At 25.3% G+C, this 19,387-nt stretch overlaps 1 protein-coding gene across 1 annotated transcript; it reads left to right on the top strand.

Annotated features, from left to right (window-relative positions):
• The first annotated feature begins 1,020 nt into the window (after nucleotides 1-1,020).
• Nucleotides 1,021-9,267, top strand: LOC112759154 (triacylglycerol lipase 2-like). Its single transcript, XM_025807975.1, has 9 exons — nucleotides 1,021-1,173; nucleotides 3,326-3,442; nucleotides 5,309-5,449; nucleotides 5,627-5,737; nucleotides 7,086-7,229; nucleotides 7,764-7,804; nucleotides 8,147-8,226; nucleotides 8,754-8,849; nucleotides 8,945-9,267. Exons 1-9 carry the CDS (start codon nucleotides 1,021-1,023, stop codon nucleotides 9,265-9,267), a joined length of 1,206 nt encoding a protein of 401 aa, XP_025663760.1.
• Nucleotides 9,268-19,387: the final 10,120 nt, after the last annotated feature.

Here is a 19,387-nt window from a genome sequence, read left to right as displayed (position 1 = left end):
ATTTAAAAAACGATTTTAATGATTAAATTTTGATGCAAATTTTTACCATTATTATTAGAAAAATAATTTTTTTTATTCTTAAAATTTGATAATTTTTTGTCAAGTGAATTTTTTTTATTATGAATGACTACATATTTTTTAAAAATAAAAAAAATCTAGAAATAAAAATTTGTTCCAAATTTTTTTTTACATCTTTTAAATATTTATTTAAATATTGATACAGAAATTTAAATATAATTAATGAATAAGTTGTTTACTAAATATAAAAGTTTTTTTGTTACTTACAAAAATATAATATTTATTGTTTTTTTGTCATATTTTTAAATTATTTAAAAACTGTTTTGTTGATAATATTTTTTTAAAAAAAAATTTACCAATTAAATTTGTTGAATATCGATTAGTTAACCATCAAAAAATATTATTTAAATTAATATTGGTTTAAAATGGAAGAGACAATTAATTTAAGAGGAGTGTTAGGAGCAGTAAATTTTGTAATTTATAACTATCAATTAGCTATTATTATTATTTTTAATGATGTGAGATTATATCTAATAATATAAGATTATTTACTTTTTTTTATTGGTTAAATGCTAGCCAGATTTTAATAAAACTGCTGGCTTCATTGATTTTCTGTTCATTTAAAACAGAAGGAGTATTATTTTAGTTTAAAATCATTAATTGTTGGACAGTTTTGATCTATTAAACTCTAATCTAATTAAGTCATTGTGAGTTACCAATAGCCCTAAGGAAGAAGTTCCAAATATTAGTGGACCCCTCAATAACTTCCCAAAACGCCCAAAGAAAAGAGAAACCATATCCTTTTAGACCTTAAAAAAACCCTATAAATTAAAGAGAGGAAACACATGAGAATCAGAAACGAAGTCTGTTTTCCCATTCCTTTGTCCTCCTAATTTCTCTTTCATTATTTCACACACCCCTCCCCCTTCTCTCTCTCTACTACTCAATTATCCCCACACCTTCATAAGCATAAAATAATAAACCTTTATTATTATTATTATTATGTCTCTCTTGGCTATTACCCTGTGGCTTTTATTTTTCTTTTCATCATCTGTGGTTCATTCAGGAGCACAGGGCTCTAGCCGTGGCTCCTTAGGTGATGGCATATGTGCCACTTCTGTTGTTGTTCATGGTTACAAGTGCCAGGAACTTCAAGTAAGAACCACAACAGAGGCCTTAAGAAAATAAAGACATGTCCATAAAAACGTTGCTTATTATATGATAGCACATCACTACGACAGCTTAGATATATAATTGAAAATGTTGCCCTAGATTTTAGGTGACATTTTTTATAAGCGCCAAGCGGCAACATTATTCAACCATTGTCAAACGTAGAAATTCGCCTACATAAAAGTCAATTTAGTTAAACATGTAGCAAACCAAATTTCAGACATTATAAAAGTCTAATTCTTATAATTAATTTTAATTTTATTCAAATTTATAATATATAACTTATTGTCTTATTAATATATATATAAAATTATTGTTTGAAAAATAGACAAATTTAAGATAAATTACATTAATAAAATGATGGTAGAAAAATTTTATATAGATATCTTATTTCTAATTTCAATACATGTAAGTCTGATCTTTTATCTAAATTATGTAAATAGTATCTAGTAAATTCGATTCTATCATTCACATGTAAATCGAATTGCATTGAATCAATTTATGTTAAAATAGTGAAAACAAATAAATCGAATAAGCTTTCATCAATTTATGATTAAATTTTGGCAGCCATAATAAACACTACAAAAAAAAGAGAGTTATTTTAACATAATTTTTTTAACAGTCATAGTTAAGTGTAAAAATTAATATATATTTTTGACAAATATCATAAATGTTAAATTTTTTATGTTTTTTTATTTATAATTTGATTGTAGAAAATTATTCCTCAATTTTGACACTCATTTGTTTTCAACATACTCCATTATTTCTTTTTTTTTCGTTGAGCTCCGTCAATTTTGGCATCAGACTGCTCTCAGTTTGGGATTATACTACTCGTTTATCATCTTCAAAATCTCAGTTTATTCTTCAGTTTCAAGATCTCATCTCATTTTTTATTAAAAACTTTTTGTTGAGAATTTTTTATGGTCAATAAGTATCAAAATAAATAGTATTTTTGACGATTAATAAGTATCACAAAAAATATATTCTCAAATTTTTCTAACAAATTATTTTTGATTTCCAATATTTATCAAAATAAGATTTAAACTTTTTTTGCAATTACTTATATGTTAAAAATACTATTTTTGACAAAACTTTTATTAACATATTTTCATAGTTAAAATAGTGTCAAAATTTATTTTTTTGACGAATTTTAATTTTTTCTTGACACATAATAATTCTTAAAAATAGTCTATATTATTGTAGTGAAACCAAATCCAAACCAAATAACATTTGTGCAATCTAAAGTTTCTTTGTCCTTCCCCATGAAGTCATTGTCCTTCCTAGGGTAACATGCAAATATGCAATGCATGACTTGATGACATGTCCTATTATAGTGTTTTTTCTTGCATTTGTTTTAAATTTTGAATTATCTTTTAATAATTTTTATACTAAATAAAAAATTTAATTTTAATATACTGAAAATATAAAATATTTTATTTAATTATTCAATAATATTTATTTTTAAATAACTATTTATATAGTTAATATAAAAAATAATTATTTTTTTTAACTTGGCATTATACAATTAAATGCATATGTAAAATTAATTTATGCTGACAAGGTATTAAGATTAAATTTTTAAATAAATTTATTTTTTAAAAAAAAATGAATCTCATATTTCTTTTAAATCATCTACAATTCTTTTTAAGAAATAACAAATTAGTCTTTAATTTTTGTTAAAAATAATATGTTATTACTTTAAAAGTTTAATTATTTTATTAGTTCTTATAATTTTACTAAATTTATAATTAAATTTTTATATATATATTTTCTTAATTAAATTTTTACATTCTTTTTAATTTTGTAATTAGATCATTTTTATGTCAAAAATATTAAAATTAACAAAATATATTTTCCTAAAATTAATAGATATTTTTTCGTAAAAACCTCTTTGACTACATATTTTTAGGGTTAGTTCTTTGTTAGATGTGTTTTAAAGTTAAGTTTTTTGACCACATATTTTTAAGGAGGAAAATTTCGTTAATTTTAACGTTTTGTAGTGTATATTTGTGAATTGTGATGGTTATGTTAAAATTGTGGGAGACAGAGGTTATTTATTAACTTGAAAGAAACTACTATTTTTGGTAAACGTTAATTGGATTATATCTTCTTCTTTTTTTCTTTTTTTTTTTCACAGGTTACAACTGCAGATGGGTACATTCTTAGCGTCCAAAGAATCCCAGAAGGTAGAAATGGCAATGGGAATAATAATAATAATAAGCAGCCAGTGATAATTCAGCATGGAATATTAGTGGTAAGTGCACACAATAAACACCCTACTATATATTATTCTTGAATTATTACGACTCTTTATTTGCCTATGATGCATATATAACGTGTCAATTCACATAAATTTTTTTATTAGCAAAATATATATTGACATCATACTGCATTGTATTTGCTAGAGTTTAATTTTAAGTGTGTCATTATAAATATGTTAGTGAGATTATTATTTTAAAGTGAAGTTTAATTAGCCAATGAGTTATAGCTTAAATGGCATAGTCTCTTCATACTCAATTAAGAGGTTGCGGGTTCGAGTCTCCTATCTGGTAAAAAAAAAAAGTGTGAAGATTAATTACGTAAATATGTATATTAGTTTTTGTGGAAAATGCTGGTTATTAGCGCGATAACTAATTTCACATAATATGAACTTATTAAGATATACGTGTTCAAATTATTATCGAAAAGTATATATATAGTTTCAGACATACGAGCTAAGGTCAAATGTGCATTTGGATGAAACTTATAATATTCTATATTTCTATCTATTCAGAAAACTGAATTTCAGATTTTTACTAAAATTACCAGTTGGCGTTATGCAGTAATAACGAGGTTGAACCACAACTTCTTGAGTTACATCTATCTAATATATGAAAAAATTATAGAAAATAGAAAATTAATTTTTAATTGATTAATATTAGTCTTTTTAAGTTAAATTATTTTAACGATTTAAAATTTAGAGTTTATAATTTAGAATTTAAAATTAAAATTTTATAATTTAAAGTCTAAAATTTAAAATAAATAAAATAATGTTAAAAAAATTGACTGATCTTATCTGAAAAAGATTAACTTCCTAATATTACTTATAGTACATAGATGTGTAGACAAATGGCCGTTCTTATTAGAGAAATGATAGAATTTAGTTAATAAGAATTTTAAATGTTAAAATTTTTAAAAATTACGTATCTAAAATATAAAAATTTTGCATTTATATTATTAGTTGAATTTGGTTAATTTTTACTATTTTTTAATTTTGTTCTTGTTGTATTTAATTTTTTTTTGTTCCTTATAATTTGCTACTGACTTTAGAGGAAGAATTTAGACACTGCAGAATATCAATGCATGAATTGTAATAATTATCATAGTTTTATATATATTTTTTTAAATTAATAGTAGACCCATGATTTATATAAAAAAATGAGAGAATAAAAATATTATTTTTTATTTAGAATAATCTAATAATTTTTGTATTCAATTAGTTTATTTAAATAATTTATCCTGATTAATGTATTCTATAATTTCTAATAAAAATTTATATATAATTATTTTTATATAAAATTAATAATTAAAATTTATTAAATAATAATTTAATCAAATCTATTATAGTCCCACATATATATATTGGTCTTTTACTTTCAATTGATTATGTTCGTTACACACAACATCTATTATATTTAAAATTATTTTATATAATATAATATTCATAATATTTGTAATACATATTTGTACATCTGAATTATATAATTATTTTACTGATAATTAATAAATATTACATAAAATAATTCTAAATTATTTATAGTAATTTTTTTATTATCTCTTTTACTCTAAAAAAAAAAAAAATAATGCAGCACATTATGTACCGTCTCAATGCCCGTTATTATGTTATTTGTGCATTAAAATAAAAAGAATACACATATAATAACATCTTTATATAAAAATAATATTATAAACTCTTAAATAGTTAATTAAATATATTTAATCAAATATATTAACTTATTTAATAATTTACACTGCTATCTTTCTGTGAAGATGTTATCATAAAAATATTATCCATAAAATGATAAAATTTAAGAAATAAATAAATAAATATATAATAAAGTATATGTATACGTGGGTGCAGGACGGAATGACATGGCTTTTGAACGGTCCAGAGCAAAATTTGCCACTGATATTAGCTGATAACGGCTTCGATGTTTGGATTTCTAACACCAGAGGCACCAGATTCAGCCGCCGCCATATCTCATTGGACCCTTCTACTCCGGTTTACTTTCTTCTTTCTCTCCTCTTTTTATTTCTTAACTTGGATACTACTATTTCTTAACTTTAAACTAATATTATTTAAATGTCTTACTATTTAAATCACTCATAAAATTTTTTAAAATATAAAAATAGAAAATATAGTTTAAACCTAATGTTAATTTTCTGAATGACAACACAGGCGTACTGGAATTGGTCGTGGGAAGAACTGGGTAGGTATGATCTACGTGCTGTTGTGGAGTATGTGTCCAACCAAACAGGACAAAAGATTCATTACATCGGCCATTCACAGGTACTACATCACCTACTTTCTTTCTTGCTTCCTTACTTTTACTTCAGCTTCCTTCCAGATTTTTTTAAGTAAAAACTTAATAAAGTAATAAAATAGAAAATTAATTATTATTAAATTAAAATAATAAAATATTAAAAATATTATTTATACGTTAAAATTAATTATTATGTATTTGGATATAAATATATGTGTTGTTTAGTTTATTTTTAAAATATTTAATATTTTAATATATATTTTATATTAGTGATTGATTTTATAGTAAGTCATTTTAATTTACATACAATATAATTATAAAATATATATTTTATAAAAATTATAAATTTAATAATAATTAATTTTTTATTTTATTATTTTTTTTTTTTACTTTAGAAGACTTAAACTCTTTCAACTTTGAATTTAGTTATGTTACCTATTTTGAAAAGTGATGGAGTTAATTTTTTTATTAATATCAGTTAATTATTCGAAATTATTTTTATTTTAAATTTGAATATTTTAGAAATAGCAATTAAAAATAAATTTATTATAAAAATTCGATTACTATTAATTTAAAAATTATTTTTTTATAATTTGTATTGTCAATGTGGCACTTTTTATTGATATTGTGAATAAAATATTGAAAATGTATAAACTTTAAATTTTAATATATTAAATTTTTTAATTTTTGAACAATATATTTAGAACACGGTTTAATTAATTACATCTATCATTTTGACTATTTACAGTTTTACAAATTCATTAAAATCTATAATTACAATTTTTTTACCAAAATAACTCTGTTTATTACTAATTTATTCATCTTAATTATTAACTATCCATTTAGATTGGATAGGTTCATAAGTGACTTTTTTTAATTTTTAACTTATAAAAAAGTGTAGTATTAATGTCTGGTACAATTTTTAAAATAAAATTATAACTTTCTAAAAAGCTATTTTGGTGCTTAAGGAGAAGTTAAAAAAATGACTTCTCTCCTAATAAAATTTTTTTTATTATTTTTTTCTTAAAATAAGTACTTTTAGAACTAAAAAATCAAATACAAAATAACTTATTTATAAACTACTTTTAATATAAGTATTTATTATTTAAACTATTTCTTCAAAAGTAACTTAATTAAGTTATTTATCCAACCTGAGCCTAACAATTTGGCGGTTATTAGTGACTTAGTGTACTTGGAATTGTGAAAATGACACAGATTATTAAATTGAAACAAATTTAAAAATGATTACAACAGCCCTGGATATCGTGATGAGAATAAATAATCACATAGAATAACAATAGTATTGTGTGGGAAATTTAAAATCAAGATTATTGAATTGATCTGAAACTAGAAATTAAAGAGCATGTTTGGCAGGGAACATTGATAGCTTTGACTTCCTTCTCGGAAGGGAAATTGGTGAATAAACTGAAATCAGCGGCATTATTGAGCCCAGTAGCCTATTTGAGTCATATGACCTCTGAACTATTAAATGTTGCAGATAGGTTATTTCTTGATCAGGTAACTTAATATTCATAGACCATAACAATTAATTCATTCTCAATACTCATCAACATACATCTCCCTTATTTATCTTTTATTTACTATCATAAAAAATTGTTTCTTCTTTTGTTTTATTAATTTATTCAAATAAACACTATAGCTAAATGCATTAATTTACAGATATATACTAAATTTTATTTATAGTAATATGTACCATAATTTTTTTTATAAAAAAATTATTAGAATTTATTATTTTTAGTCATTACTTAATCATTAATTCAACTTTTTTTTAATTTTTTTAGTCTAATAATTTAATAATATATTTTATTCTATATTTTTAAATATTAATAATTAATTAATAACTAAAAAATAATAAATTTTGATAATCCTCTAATATTTCTCTCGTATTTTATGACATATAACTACCTATTGTAAAGGGCATAAAAGAAATTTTGTTTTCCTGTTTAATTTTATGAATTTTATATAACTTATATAACATTGTACAGATGATAAAATGACCTTGTTTTTGTCTTTGACTCTTTTGCCCAATAGCTCATAAAAACATTGGGGATAGCGGAATTCAGTACAAGAGGGTAAGAAGTTAAGAACAAAACAAAAATAGCCGTCTGGTTATGTATACTTCAACTCTATCACGTTTCATGCATGTAATATAATTTATTTATTTTTTATTATATTAAAGACATAATAACCAAAAATTATTTAATTCAATTTATTTATACATTTATATGTTTATGTTATTTAATTATTTTAACATTAATTAAATAACACAAAATAAAATACAAGGTAATTACAAAATTAAAAAAAAAAAGTGATTTTTAAATTATTTTTTATTGTCTTTTAAGATGTATTTTTTTTTAACTTTTATGTGTGTTGTATAATGCATTTTTAATTTTTAATTTTTAATTTTTTAATAGGATACCTTTTCAATCCTTTCTCAACCAACTTTGCGCTCAGCCTGGAGTTGATTGTTCCGACTTGTTCACTGCTATAACCGGTTTTGACCTTGACCATACTCTATTGATAATTTGATTTCAACCACTGGATAGAATAGAAATAATTAAAAAAAATTAATTATATTACATTGTCACTAAAAATGAGTTATTTGTACATAAATATATATTAAATATAAAATAATCATATATTGACTTTTTTAATTAAGTTTTATAAATAAGTAATTTGATTTACACTTATTACAAAACTTCAGAAATAATACAATCAAATTAGATTTATATTTATGATAAATTCACAATAGAAATATAAAAAAAAAACAGAAATAACTAATTTTTTATATTCATAAGAAATTTGATTATATGGTGTTAAAAGACTTGATTATTGGAATATAAGGAGTCTAATTATTATATAATAAAATATTCATTAGTTTTGTTGGTTAATTATTATTTTGTTAGAAAAAAAATATATAAAACCATAAATATAAATAATTAAATATACACAAATGCATGGTAATGAATTTGAATTAGACATAGCATTTTAATAACTATCTACACTCAATTTTTTTTTCAGGTAATAATTGTTGCCTCAATTCTTCAGCTGTTAGTCTATTCTTGAAGAATGAACCTCAGTCAACATCAACAAAGAATTTGATACACTTTGCCCAGAGTACGTCGTAGTTCATTAGTAATTACATACTACCATAAATAATTTGTGAATTTTAATCTACCAATGATTAAATATTTGTGAACTATTTTTTGCAGTTGTTAGAAGTGGGGTTGTGGCAAAGTTTAATTATGGGAGAGGAGACCAAAATATTAGAATCTATGGAAAAGCATCCCCTCCAATTTACAACCTATCTAATATCCCTCATGACCTACCTCTATTTCTCAGCTATGGTGGTCGAGATGCTCTTTCTGATGTTCTTGATGTGCAAACTTTACTTGATTCTCTAAAGTTTCATGATGTTGATAAGCTTAGTGTTCAGTTTATCAAAGACTATGCTCATGTTGATTTCATTATGGGGGTCAATGCCAAAGACATAGTGTACAATGCTGTCATTTCATTTTTCAACAGATTTAATTAATTAAATCTTACAGGGAGGGGAAACATTCCATGTACTAGGCTATTAGCCTATATATTAATATATCATCACCGATTTGAATATAAGTTATCTAATGATTAAATTTGTATTACGCAATAATGATTGGTGCAAAATGATATATGATGGTGTGTGTCATATTATGTGAATATATATTTTAGATCTTTCATATTAAATTTTAAAATGAAAACACCCTATTTTTTTATTTAATATATTATGTTGTCAACCATGTTAAGTTATCAATCAAATTCAAATTAGTATAGTTTATTTGTTCATTTTTTTAAAAGGTTTTTGATTCATATATAATTTTTTTAAATCAATTAATTGTGTAAAAAAATCCTGTGCATAAATATTTGCACTAGCACAAGTCCAGAAGAGAGCCGCACTCAAAGAACATAACATATGCAGCTTAATATAACATCACTATAACTTTAAAATCAGACAAAGAAAACTTAACCAATATTTTAATACTCTCTTTTTGTGTAAAATAAATTTGTTACAGATCCAATCTCCCGGATTCCATGGGCCCTCAACTAACTGCTCATCTAAGCGAGCCCCAAATCCCAACAAACCTGTTAAATTTTGGAATGGCGGAATCTCTCTAACAGATAAGATAATTTACACTTTTTACAAAAGAGAATTTAATTGCTCTTCTCAAGTATGATCATTCAACTCTACACACTCATCTTTTACCTCTCTAATTTTCTGACTTGGACGTTAGAGTGCCTTTGCAGGTACCACCCTCACGCTCCCTGAATTCAGCCTCGTCATCCTGCCGGACCAACGGATGCTATCATCAACTAAGGAAGTTCCATCTCGTATTCGATTGGTACAGTTTTGTACATTGGCGCTGTCTGTGAGGACCGTTGAAATTCCAGCAGCATTATAACATCCTAACATTCAAATCCTTATGCTTGAGTCATAAGTCAATGATAATAAGGTGGTACGCCTCAAGGTGAATTTATAATACATATATATTTCAAAGGAATTATTAAACGAGAAGCTTGAAAAAAAGTAAAAGTAAAATCGTGAACGGAAACACTCGCGTATCGATGAAAAAGAATAAGGCGCATTCGGAAAGTGAAAATAAAATTAAACATTAAAGAAGAATAAGATAAAGACAAGGTATATATATATATATATAATAGCCACTAGTCACGACCTGCGAAATTTAGGTCGGCTAGGGTTATAGTAATAAAAAACCAGTTGACAACATTATTTTCTTTCTCTTCTAAAATATACATCAAGGCTTCTATAGGAAAGTTCCAAAAGATATATATATATATATATATATATATATATATATATATATATATATATATATATATATATATATAAGTTTTTCAAAATAAGTAAGGAGAGATTCTAAACAAAATGTAAAACAGAAGTTCAGTAAACTTCGCCGTCTCCCAGATGAATCGCAGCTCACTGCTGAGCACCAGGATCTGCATATGAAAAACAAGAGATATATATACGGAATGAGAATCCCCGACCCATGAGTTTTCAGTCAGTAAAAGTGCCAAATAGATACTGCATATATAAGGCAACAGAAACTCACTAAACAATCTTAAGCTCTATACATCATATTATCCATTATAGTTTCTCACTAATTCATATTTAGGCAACTATTATAAGGGAATCTAAATCTAATTCAATATTTTTCGTCTTTTCATAACTCTCCAAACAGAATAGAAACCAGCTCTCAGCGTCAACCAACGCCAGTATAAAGGATCTCTCAAGTGTTCAAACACAAACAAAGCAGATAAATAATATACAAATAGAATTCAAGTAAAGCATTTAGCACATATACATTTAATATGCACAATCAATCAAGCCAAAACAAGAATAATAAGCCGAAATAATTCAAACAATACAAATGATGTATGCCTGTCCTATAACAAGCCAAAACAAGAATGCACGGATGGGCATTTCTGTCTAGCATGCATGCGTACGCGGACCAAGCAATGCGTATGTGAGATGGAAAAATTGCACCCCACGTGTACGCATGGCCCACGCATACGCGTGACCCCTGTTTTTAGCAAAAATGAATTTTGTGTCTTAAAGCTTAATTTCAAACCTCTAAACCTCTATTTTTACACTTTTAGCCCCTAGACTTTAGTAATATGCTTATTAATGAGATGAAGTTAGGAAGGAGAAGTAACTTGGAGTTGAAGAAGGGGCTACTTGATTTGATGATGATGATGAAGTAAGGATGATTTGTAATTAAATGAGATATATGTGACTGGAAAGGCTGGAGAGTATTTAGTATAGTATGAAAATGGTTGATATTGATTTTGAAATAATTTGACACTGAAAATGATTTGAATGACTGAGGATTGAGGATTGAGGATTTTGGATTTTGATTAGAATTTGACTAAGTTTAGAACCTTAGAGAACTACCCCTGTTTATGGTTTCTGTTTTAGTTTCTTAAGTTTTATAATCTGAGTGTCGGTGTTCTAGGATTGCCTCTGGATTTTCTGGGTGTTTAAAAGCTCAACCTAGAGTAAGTGGAATAATCTACTACTGCTGCTACTACCTAGGCGTCAGAATCACTGACCTGGAGCAAGAGGGACGAACCACAATCCTTGCTACTGCCCATGCATCTCAAATAAATTCAATTCATTTTTCACATTTATTCTCATTATCATTCAATTATTCAAAAAATCATACTAAAAAATCAATCTTCATTCTCACACTCATTCTCGTCATACCTCTTATTACTTTCTTCAATAATTCATATTCAAAACATAATTCATTATTTTCTAAATAAATTAAACTCTAAAACGTAACCATTTTCTTAATAACTCCAAAATTCAAATTATAAAATTCTTAAAAGTCTAAATCTTTCTAAATAACCATTTTAAACGAAGTCTCCAGTTTTCATAAAAATTTTGGCAGCATCTCCTCTAAAATTCAGACTATGCCACCCTTACAGGTCCATCAAAGTCACATTTTCCACCCGTTCCCAACTAGCTTCAAATATCAAATCCTTTCCAAAATCAAACCAAATCCTAATTTTGAATCTTTTCTAAAATCAAACATTTCCAAAATTAAACTAAATTCTAATATTAAACATTTTTCAGTAATTCAAGGAAAATCAATTCAACACTGACTAACTTAACAAACCAAAACAGCAAATCAGAATAACCAGCTTCCTCAATAATTCAATAAATCAATCAAATAAATAATCATAGCCATTCAAACAGTTCAATTCAATTCATAAGACTCACGTAATTATAAAAATATATTTTTCATACTATTATCGACTTATAACAACTCTTGAAAGTAAAATGAATTTAAGAAAACTCTCCTACCTCGATTGTCGAAACTCGAAAACTCAAACGCATCACAAACCCCTTTTCCCTCGCGGCCCGCAGCAACCACAGCTTCAATCGCGACTCGCAATAATCAGCGTACGCGTGGCCCCTATTTCAGCAAACATGGATTTTGTATTTTAAAGCTTAATTTTAAACCTCTAAACCTCTATTTTCATTCTTTTAGCCCTAGATCTTAATAGTATGCTTAGTGATGAGGTGAAGTTAGGAAGGGGTGGTAGCTTGGAAGAGAAGAAAGCTTGAGAATATGATGAATCGGGATTGGGAAGTGTGAAAGTGTTATGTAATTGATGAATATTTTGTCATATTGATATGATGATTGATGAATGAATTGAGATGAAATGAATGAATGAATGTTTGAGATACCTGGGTAGTAGCAAGGATGGTGGTTCGTCCCGCTTGCTCCAGGCCAGTGATTGTGACGCCTGAGTAGTAGCAGCAGTAGTGGATTATTTTGCTTGCTCCAGGTTGAGCTTTTAAACGCCCGCCTGGGTAGTAGCCGCAGTAGCGGCTATTCCACTGGCTCTGCGTTAAGCAGGTAGTAACAAGGGGGTTGTAACTCAAACTCACTTGCTCCGCAATGGGTGTTGCTATCCATGGTTAGCTACCAGGATGTGTCGAGTTGGCTATATAACCGACAGATGATATCATCAGCTATAGGACAGGCATACATCATATGCATTTATATGTTTTGTTTGCTTGTGCATTAATTGGGCTTGCCTACGTGATTATTATGCTTACTCGCTAAACTATTACCTGCTGTATTTGTACTCTACCTGTACTTGCTTTGCCTATTTGTTTGTCTGTGGTTTCACTGGAGTTAGAGGATTGGAGGAAAGGCAGAGAATTGAGGGCTTTGGATAGAGTTGGTCAAGTTTAGAACCTTAGACAACCACCCGTTTATGGCTTCTGCTTTAATTCCTTAAGTTTTATAATCTAATGCCGGAGTTTTAGATTTGCCTTTAGCTTTTTCGGTACCTTATTTATCATATATGTGGGCACCTTAACCATACTGAGAATCCCCGGTTCTCATCCCATATAATATTGTTATTTTTCAGATACAGGTTAAGAAGCACCACTCTGTATTCTGGAGACTCTGACGAAGCGAAGAACTTTTGGGACTCAGGGGCGTATTTTGTTTATATTTATATATGTATATAAATTCTCCACCTTGTATTTTATGTTTGTCCCTATTAGAGGTTGACTCAAAGAAACAGGTTATCATTTTTTCTGCTTTGGGTCATATTGGGATTCTCAAGTATATATGTATATATGTTTATACGCTCTGTCTGGTTTTAACTACGCGAGCCAGGTCAGAAGCCTTGCTATATGTATCTTTGGAATTCTTCTCTCATACTTATCGTTTACGCGAGTGTTGCGCTTTTCGGTTTAACGCTTTTGTTTTACCCTTTCTTTCAAGACTCCTAGTTATAAATCTTTTTCAACTATATTATATATATGTTTTAACTTTTAGAGGTCGTAATATCTCACCAACTCAGTCTTATGACTTAAGCATAAGATTAAGTATGGTAGGGTGTTACATTATTAGCGAGAAATTTGGGTAGTGGAGCTCGCTCGCTTATGCATGACATGTGTCGCGTACACATGAGCATAAGCGTGACAAAGTCGCGTACGCAGACCATGTTCACGTACACATAGGTATTAGGCAGCGACCAACTCCTGCATATGCACGATGGGTGCCGGGTACGCATGACATATCAGAACTTGAAAATGTTGATATGCTGCAGAAACTAACTCTTCAACCCAAATTTCAAATCTTCACAACTTTTTTCACAAAATTCATTTTTCAACCATTCTTGAACCGTTGAAAAGATTGATAAATAAATTTTTATAAAAATATAATTTTAAAAAATTTTTAACTCCGAGGACCGAATTATGGCCTGCCAAAGTTGACAAAAAATTAATTTTAAGTTTTAACCAAAAACAGAAGTTACTAACTTTTCCAAAAGTTCACAAGTCAAAATAGTTTTAACTCAACAAAATAACCTCAAACAACTCAATTTCACACATTCACAATTAACCAAACTCAAACCTACTTCATTCACACGTTTTAACTTTCATCCACTTCACGTCTCAATTCCTCAATTCCACTATTCTAACAATCATTTCCCATTTCCTCATACTCAATTCCAATTTTACAATTTCAATCTTATGCACTAACATACAATTCAATCACCAACTTACCAAACTTATCTTTTTTGGTCTCCAGCCCAATTCACGGCCTTCGACCCAACATCCATCAATTCAATATATATATATATATATGGAAAGTTCTCTGGTGGTCAAGGTTGCAATGACTAACAATGACCAAGATTTGACTGTCCTATAAACGGATGACATATGAAAAGGAGCATGCAGGTTTTTAGTGGGACTGATTGTTATAAATGCTAGTAATTATTGCAGGACAAAAAAGGAAATGTCATGACCAAAATTATGTGTATATTATATGGGCCTTTAATGTAAAAAAAAAAAAAGCCCTATTAATCATTTTTGAGTGAGTAATACCCAAAACTAAAAATCCATTATAATGATGGGTCAACAAAACCTCTTGAATTATTAATAAATAACGGTAATACGAGGGGAGAAAAAAAGAACAAAATCATGGGACACTTATATAAATTCTTGCTATTAATGTATTTGTAACATGGATTATATGAGAGAATAAATTTATAAAATGTTTAAATTTTATAACAAAATATTAATTTAATAAAAATAACTATTAAATATTATTATTATTATTATTATTATTATTATTATTATTATTATTATTATTATTATTATAGAAATTATTGGCATTAATATTTTTTAGTATTTTTGGTCATTTTTTGAGCAACATAAATATTAAATAGTATTTAATAGATAAATTTTATTAATTCATGTGTATAAATTTTGAAAAATTTGAGTGAAAATAATAAACATAGGTGTAAATTAGATGCTTATTGTGTGTAAAATCTATGTAATATATGAGTACAAATTATTACTGGTTAAGTACGGGCCAAAAATGATAATACTTATTGGCCATATAGCATTACTTTTATTAAAAATCTTTATAATAGGTTCTATTAATAATATTTATCTTTTCACTTTTTGAATTCACTGAAACTAGTTTCTGCAAATCTTAAATTCATAATGTTATACCTAGGATAATTTATTTAAATAAACTAGTTAAAAATTAATAATACCAGATTGTATTAAAAATGGAAGCATCATAATTTTGTCCTCTCAATATTTATTTTTTTATCCTTAAATAATGTTAATTGTTTTACTATAGATAATTATTGAATTTTTTTCTAATTTTATTCTTATTCGAATTTAAATTTACTTAAAAAGAAAGTAATGTGATTAAGAATAAAATTTTAAAAAATATATATTTAGAATTAGAGTAACAAGATTAAGTGTAATTTATTTAGATACAATTAAGAAAATAATCAAATAATTATGTACTGTAAAAATAGATATTCCAAGATCAAACTAAAATTTATTTTAAAGCTAAAAATAAAATATAACTAAATTAAATATTAAAAAAATTTGGTATATTCAAAGCAAAAAGTTATAATATATACTTTATTTTATATGTATCATGCACTTTTTTTTTTATATTTGGCATCTGCCAATGGAGCCGCTTTTAAAAGAATGGAAGTCTCAACATCATCACTTACTTGATCGCCTGAACCACTTGATGAGTCCGATGAAGGTATTGTGCCACCCTCGTCCCCTAAACCAGATATAAAAATTGCAAAATCACAACGACTTGTAAAGTAAATTTGTTAGTTTTATCAACGTTTATGTTTTTTTAAGATATTAATTTTTTAATTTTTATTTAGCCAAAAATTCTTTGTTTTTTAATTTGTATATCCATAATTATACATATTATTTGTTAATTCCATAATATAAATTTTAAAACTAAAGAAAAAATAGGCATTGACAAGTACAAAACATGACAATATAAAATAAAAAGAGCCGCTCATATTTTTTTAAAATATTTATGTAAAATTACGGTAAACGATATTTTAAACATAATAGTTTATAAAATATTTTTGTATTTATATTATCAGAAACACATCTAAAAAGTTGAATATAGAAAAGTCGAATTGTAGAAAAAAAATTTATATTCTATTTTAGATTTTTTCATTACATAAAAGTAATTTAGGAATAATATATAGTTGTTAAATTGGTTTTATCAAAATACAAACAATAAATCTTATAAAAAAAATTTTGTTATATCATTTTTTATATGACAATTACATAGAAGATACAACACTATCAATAATATATTATAAAATTATAATGTACCAAAAATTTATAATGTATTTAGTTAAAAAAATTATTAATTAAAATTACTTGAAAACAAATAATAAATTATTAATTACTTGAAAGGCATAACACTCTTATCAAATATAAGATACACACATTATTAAAATAAAATGATAGATGAAATTAAACAAGTTAAGATAAAAAAAGTTAGGTAGATTTTTTTCTTTTGAGAATGTAAAATTAAACGAAAATTCAGTATTTTTTTACAAGAAAATAACATCTACCATACACAATATAATTATCAGAACATAATTTTGTAATTCATTACTAATATTTTATATAATAATATAAATGTTAAACATGTTATTATTAAAAGAACAAATAAATTTTCTTAAAAATAGATATAGAGGTGAATATATAAAAACTAATTTGATAAGTACAGAAACTTGAGTGTATGATATTAAATTAGTTAAGTAAAAAATATCAGGGAGCTAAATAATTAAGATATAAATGCATCATATAATAAAAAAAATACATATAAAATTAATAAATTACATATTTTTTATTTTCTTAGACATATATCACATATGTAGACATGATTCTTTAAAATTTTTGGGTGGCCGAAGTCACTACTGTTCCCTGCATATTACAATAAAAGATAAAAACAGAATAAAAATTAAAAAAAATTGAAATTCAAATTTTTTATTTGACTAAAAATTCAAATAAAGTTGCATATCTACAAATATATTAATTTAAACCATAAATTTTATTTTTGAAAAAAATAATCTATATATAACCCTCTAACGTGGCATGTGAGTATAAATTTTTTACATTTTAAATTTGAACATAATAAAAAATTATAATAAAAATATTTTTAATTTCTAACCAGATTTATAAAGTGTGATTCTAAAAATATTATGATATAGTATTAATAAAATTATTATTTAACTTTTAAAATAAATATGATATAGTAAAACTCTAAATGGTTATATGTTAATACAAACTCTAAAATTTTTAGAGTTTGAGTTCATGTCTCCTATATCACATAGAGTCTGGAGAACTATATATTTATATCTTATATGTATCTTTTTAAAAATTCATTCGTATCTTTTTAGAATCAGAATTTCGATCATAATCCTTTAGATGGAAATGAATTAAATAATAAATTTTAGAAAATTATTAATCTTTTTAAAGTCATAAATTTAGTTAATTCTATTAAAGTTGAATAAAGCAGTAAATTAAAAGTTTTGTTCGTATCAATTTATTTGTTAATATTTTATTTGAATTAAAGTAGAAATAATTTTTTATTAATATTTTATATGAATGTGAATAGAAATAATTTTGTATTAGATTCTCTTTGACCTTGCCCTTGGAGTTTTTTATATTTAAACTAGTTTTTGTTGTATATGTCGTTAAACAATCATTTAAAACTCAACTTTTATACTATTAGCTCTTGATGATATTTATGGTTGAAACAGTTCATTTAATTAGTGTAGTTATTATGAAAAAAATTAAAGCTAATTCTAAAAGAAGAATTACAAATAGATAGATTCTTTCGAATCAATTTCTAAGAAAGAACATCAATCTTATTTAAATTTGAAACTTGATCATTATAATAAAAATTTAATATGAAGTTCTCAAATTGCATATCAAGTGTCAAAAGTTAAATAAAAAATTATTAGGGGTCAAATTTAATAATTTTGTGGGGACAAATAAATATTATTATTATATACTACTCAATAAAATTCATATTCAATCTACAACTGATCTCTGATTTTGAAATAATAGTTTATTTTTACACTCAGTTCTTTTTTAATTCTCAAAGATTTTAACCATTAAAACTCGTCCTTTTCATTGTTTTTAATTTTTTAATTTGCATATTTTATTATTTTTATAGTTGGCCATAACGAAGACTAATTAATTGAAATTAATTAATCAAGTGTTATTGAAATCTAAAATTATATGAGTAATTACATATTATTATTATTATTATCTTTTTTACAAAAAAAATTTAAAACATTTTAAATCATAAAAGCTAAAATTTTATTTCAATATTTGTTTACATAAGTATAAAAATATAATAAGAAAAACAAAATAACAAAAAAATTTCTAAAGAATAAATAATTGTCAGAAACAAAATTTTCGTTAATAAAATTAAAAAAGTACATAAAGAATACGCAAAATAGTTTAATATTTATTAAATTATGGACAAATATTGAAAATACAAGTTGCGTATACTATGAGTTTAAAAACTTCATTGAAGACATATGCTAGGAGATAAACTTTCTGCTTTGGAGTACCTTGATTAAGCTATAATTTTTTCGGTAAATATCAAGATATATGCATAAACGAAAAAATGAAAAAAATTTAAAGAGATCAGAGAGAAGCAATTGAAAAAATAATGAAACTAAAATAGAGTGCATAAAAAGAAACCAAACAGAAACATGAATAAAATAATTTAAAAACCTAAAAGAATCCAAAATTGTCGTTATTA

This window comes from Arachis hypogaea, chromosome 16 (genome assembly GCF_003086295.3).
Source record: "Arachis hypogaea cultivar Tifrunner chromosome 16, arahy.Tifrunner.gnm2.J5K5, whole genome shotgun sequence".
NCBI classification, from domain to species: Eukaryota; Viridiplantae; Streptophyta; class Magnoliopsida; order Fabales; family Fabaceae; genus Arachis; species Arachis hypogaea.
Note: the sequence above shows the minus strand (reverse complement) of the source record. Positions and strands in the feature narration are given on the sequence as shown.

Excerpts from the sequence above, each read along its gene's own strand:
- LOC112759154 (XM_025807975.1), top strand. The coding sequence starts at position 1,021 with ATGTCTCTCTTGGCTATTACCCTGTGGCTTTTATTTTTCTTTTCATCA. Across the intron at positions 7,805-8,146 it reads GCGGAATTCAGTACAAGAGG|GATACCTTTTCAATCCTTTC; the intron begins GTAAGAAGTTAA and ends ATTTTTTAATAG. Across the intron at positions 8,850-8,944 it reads TTTGATACACTTTGCCCAGA|TTGTTAGAAGTGGGGTTGTG; the intron begins GTACGTCGTAGT and ends TATTTTTTGCAG.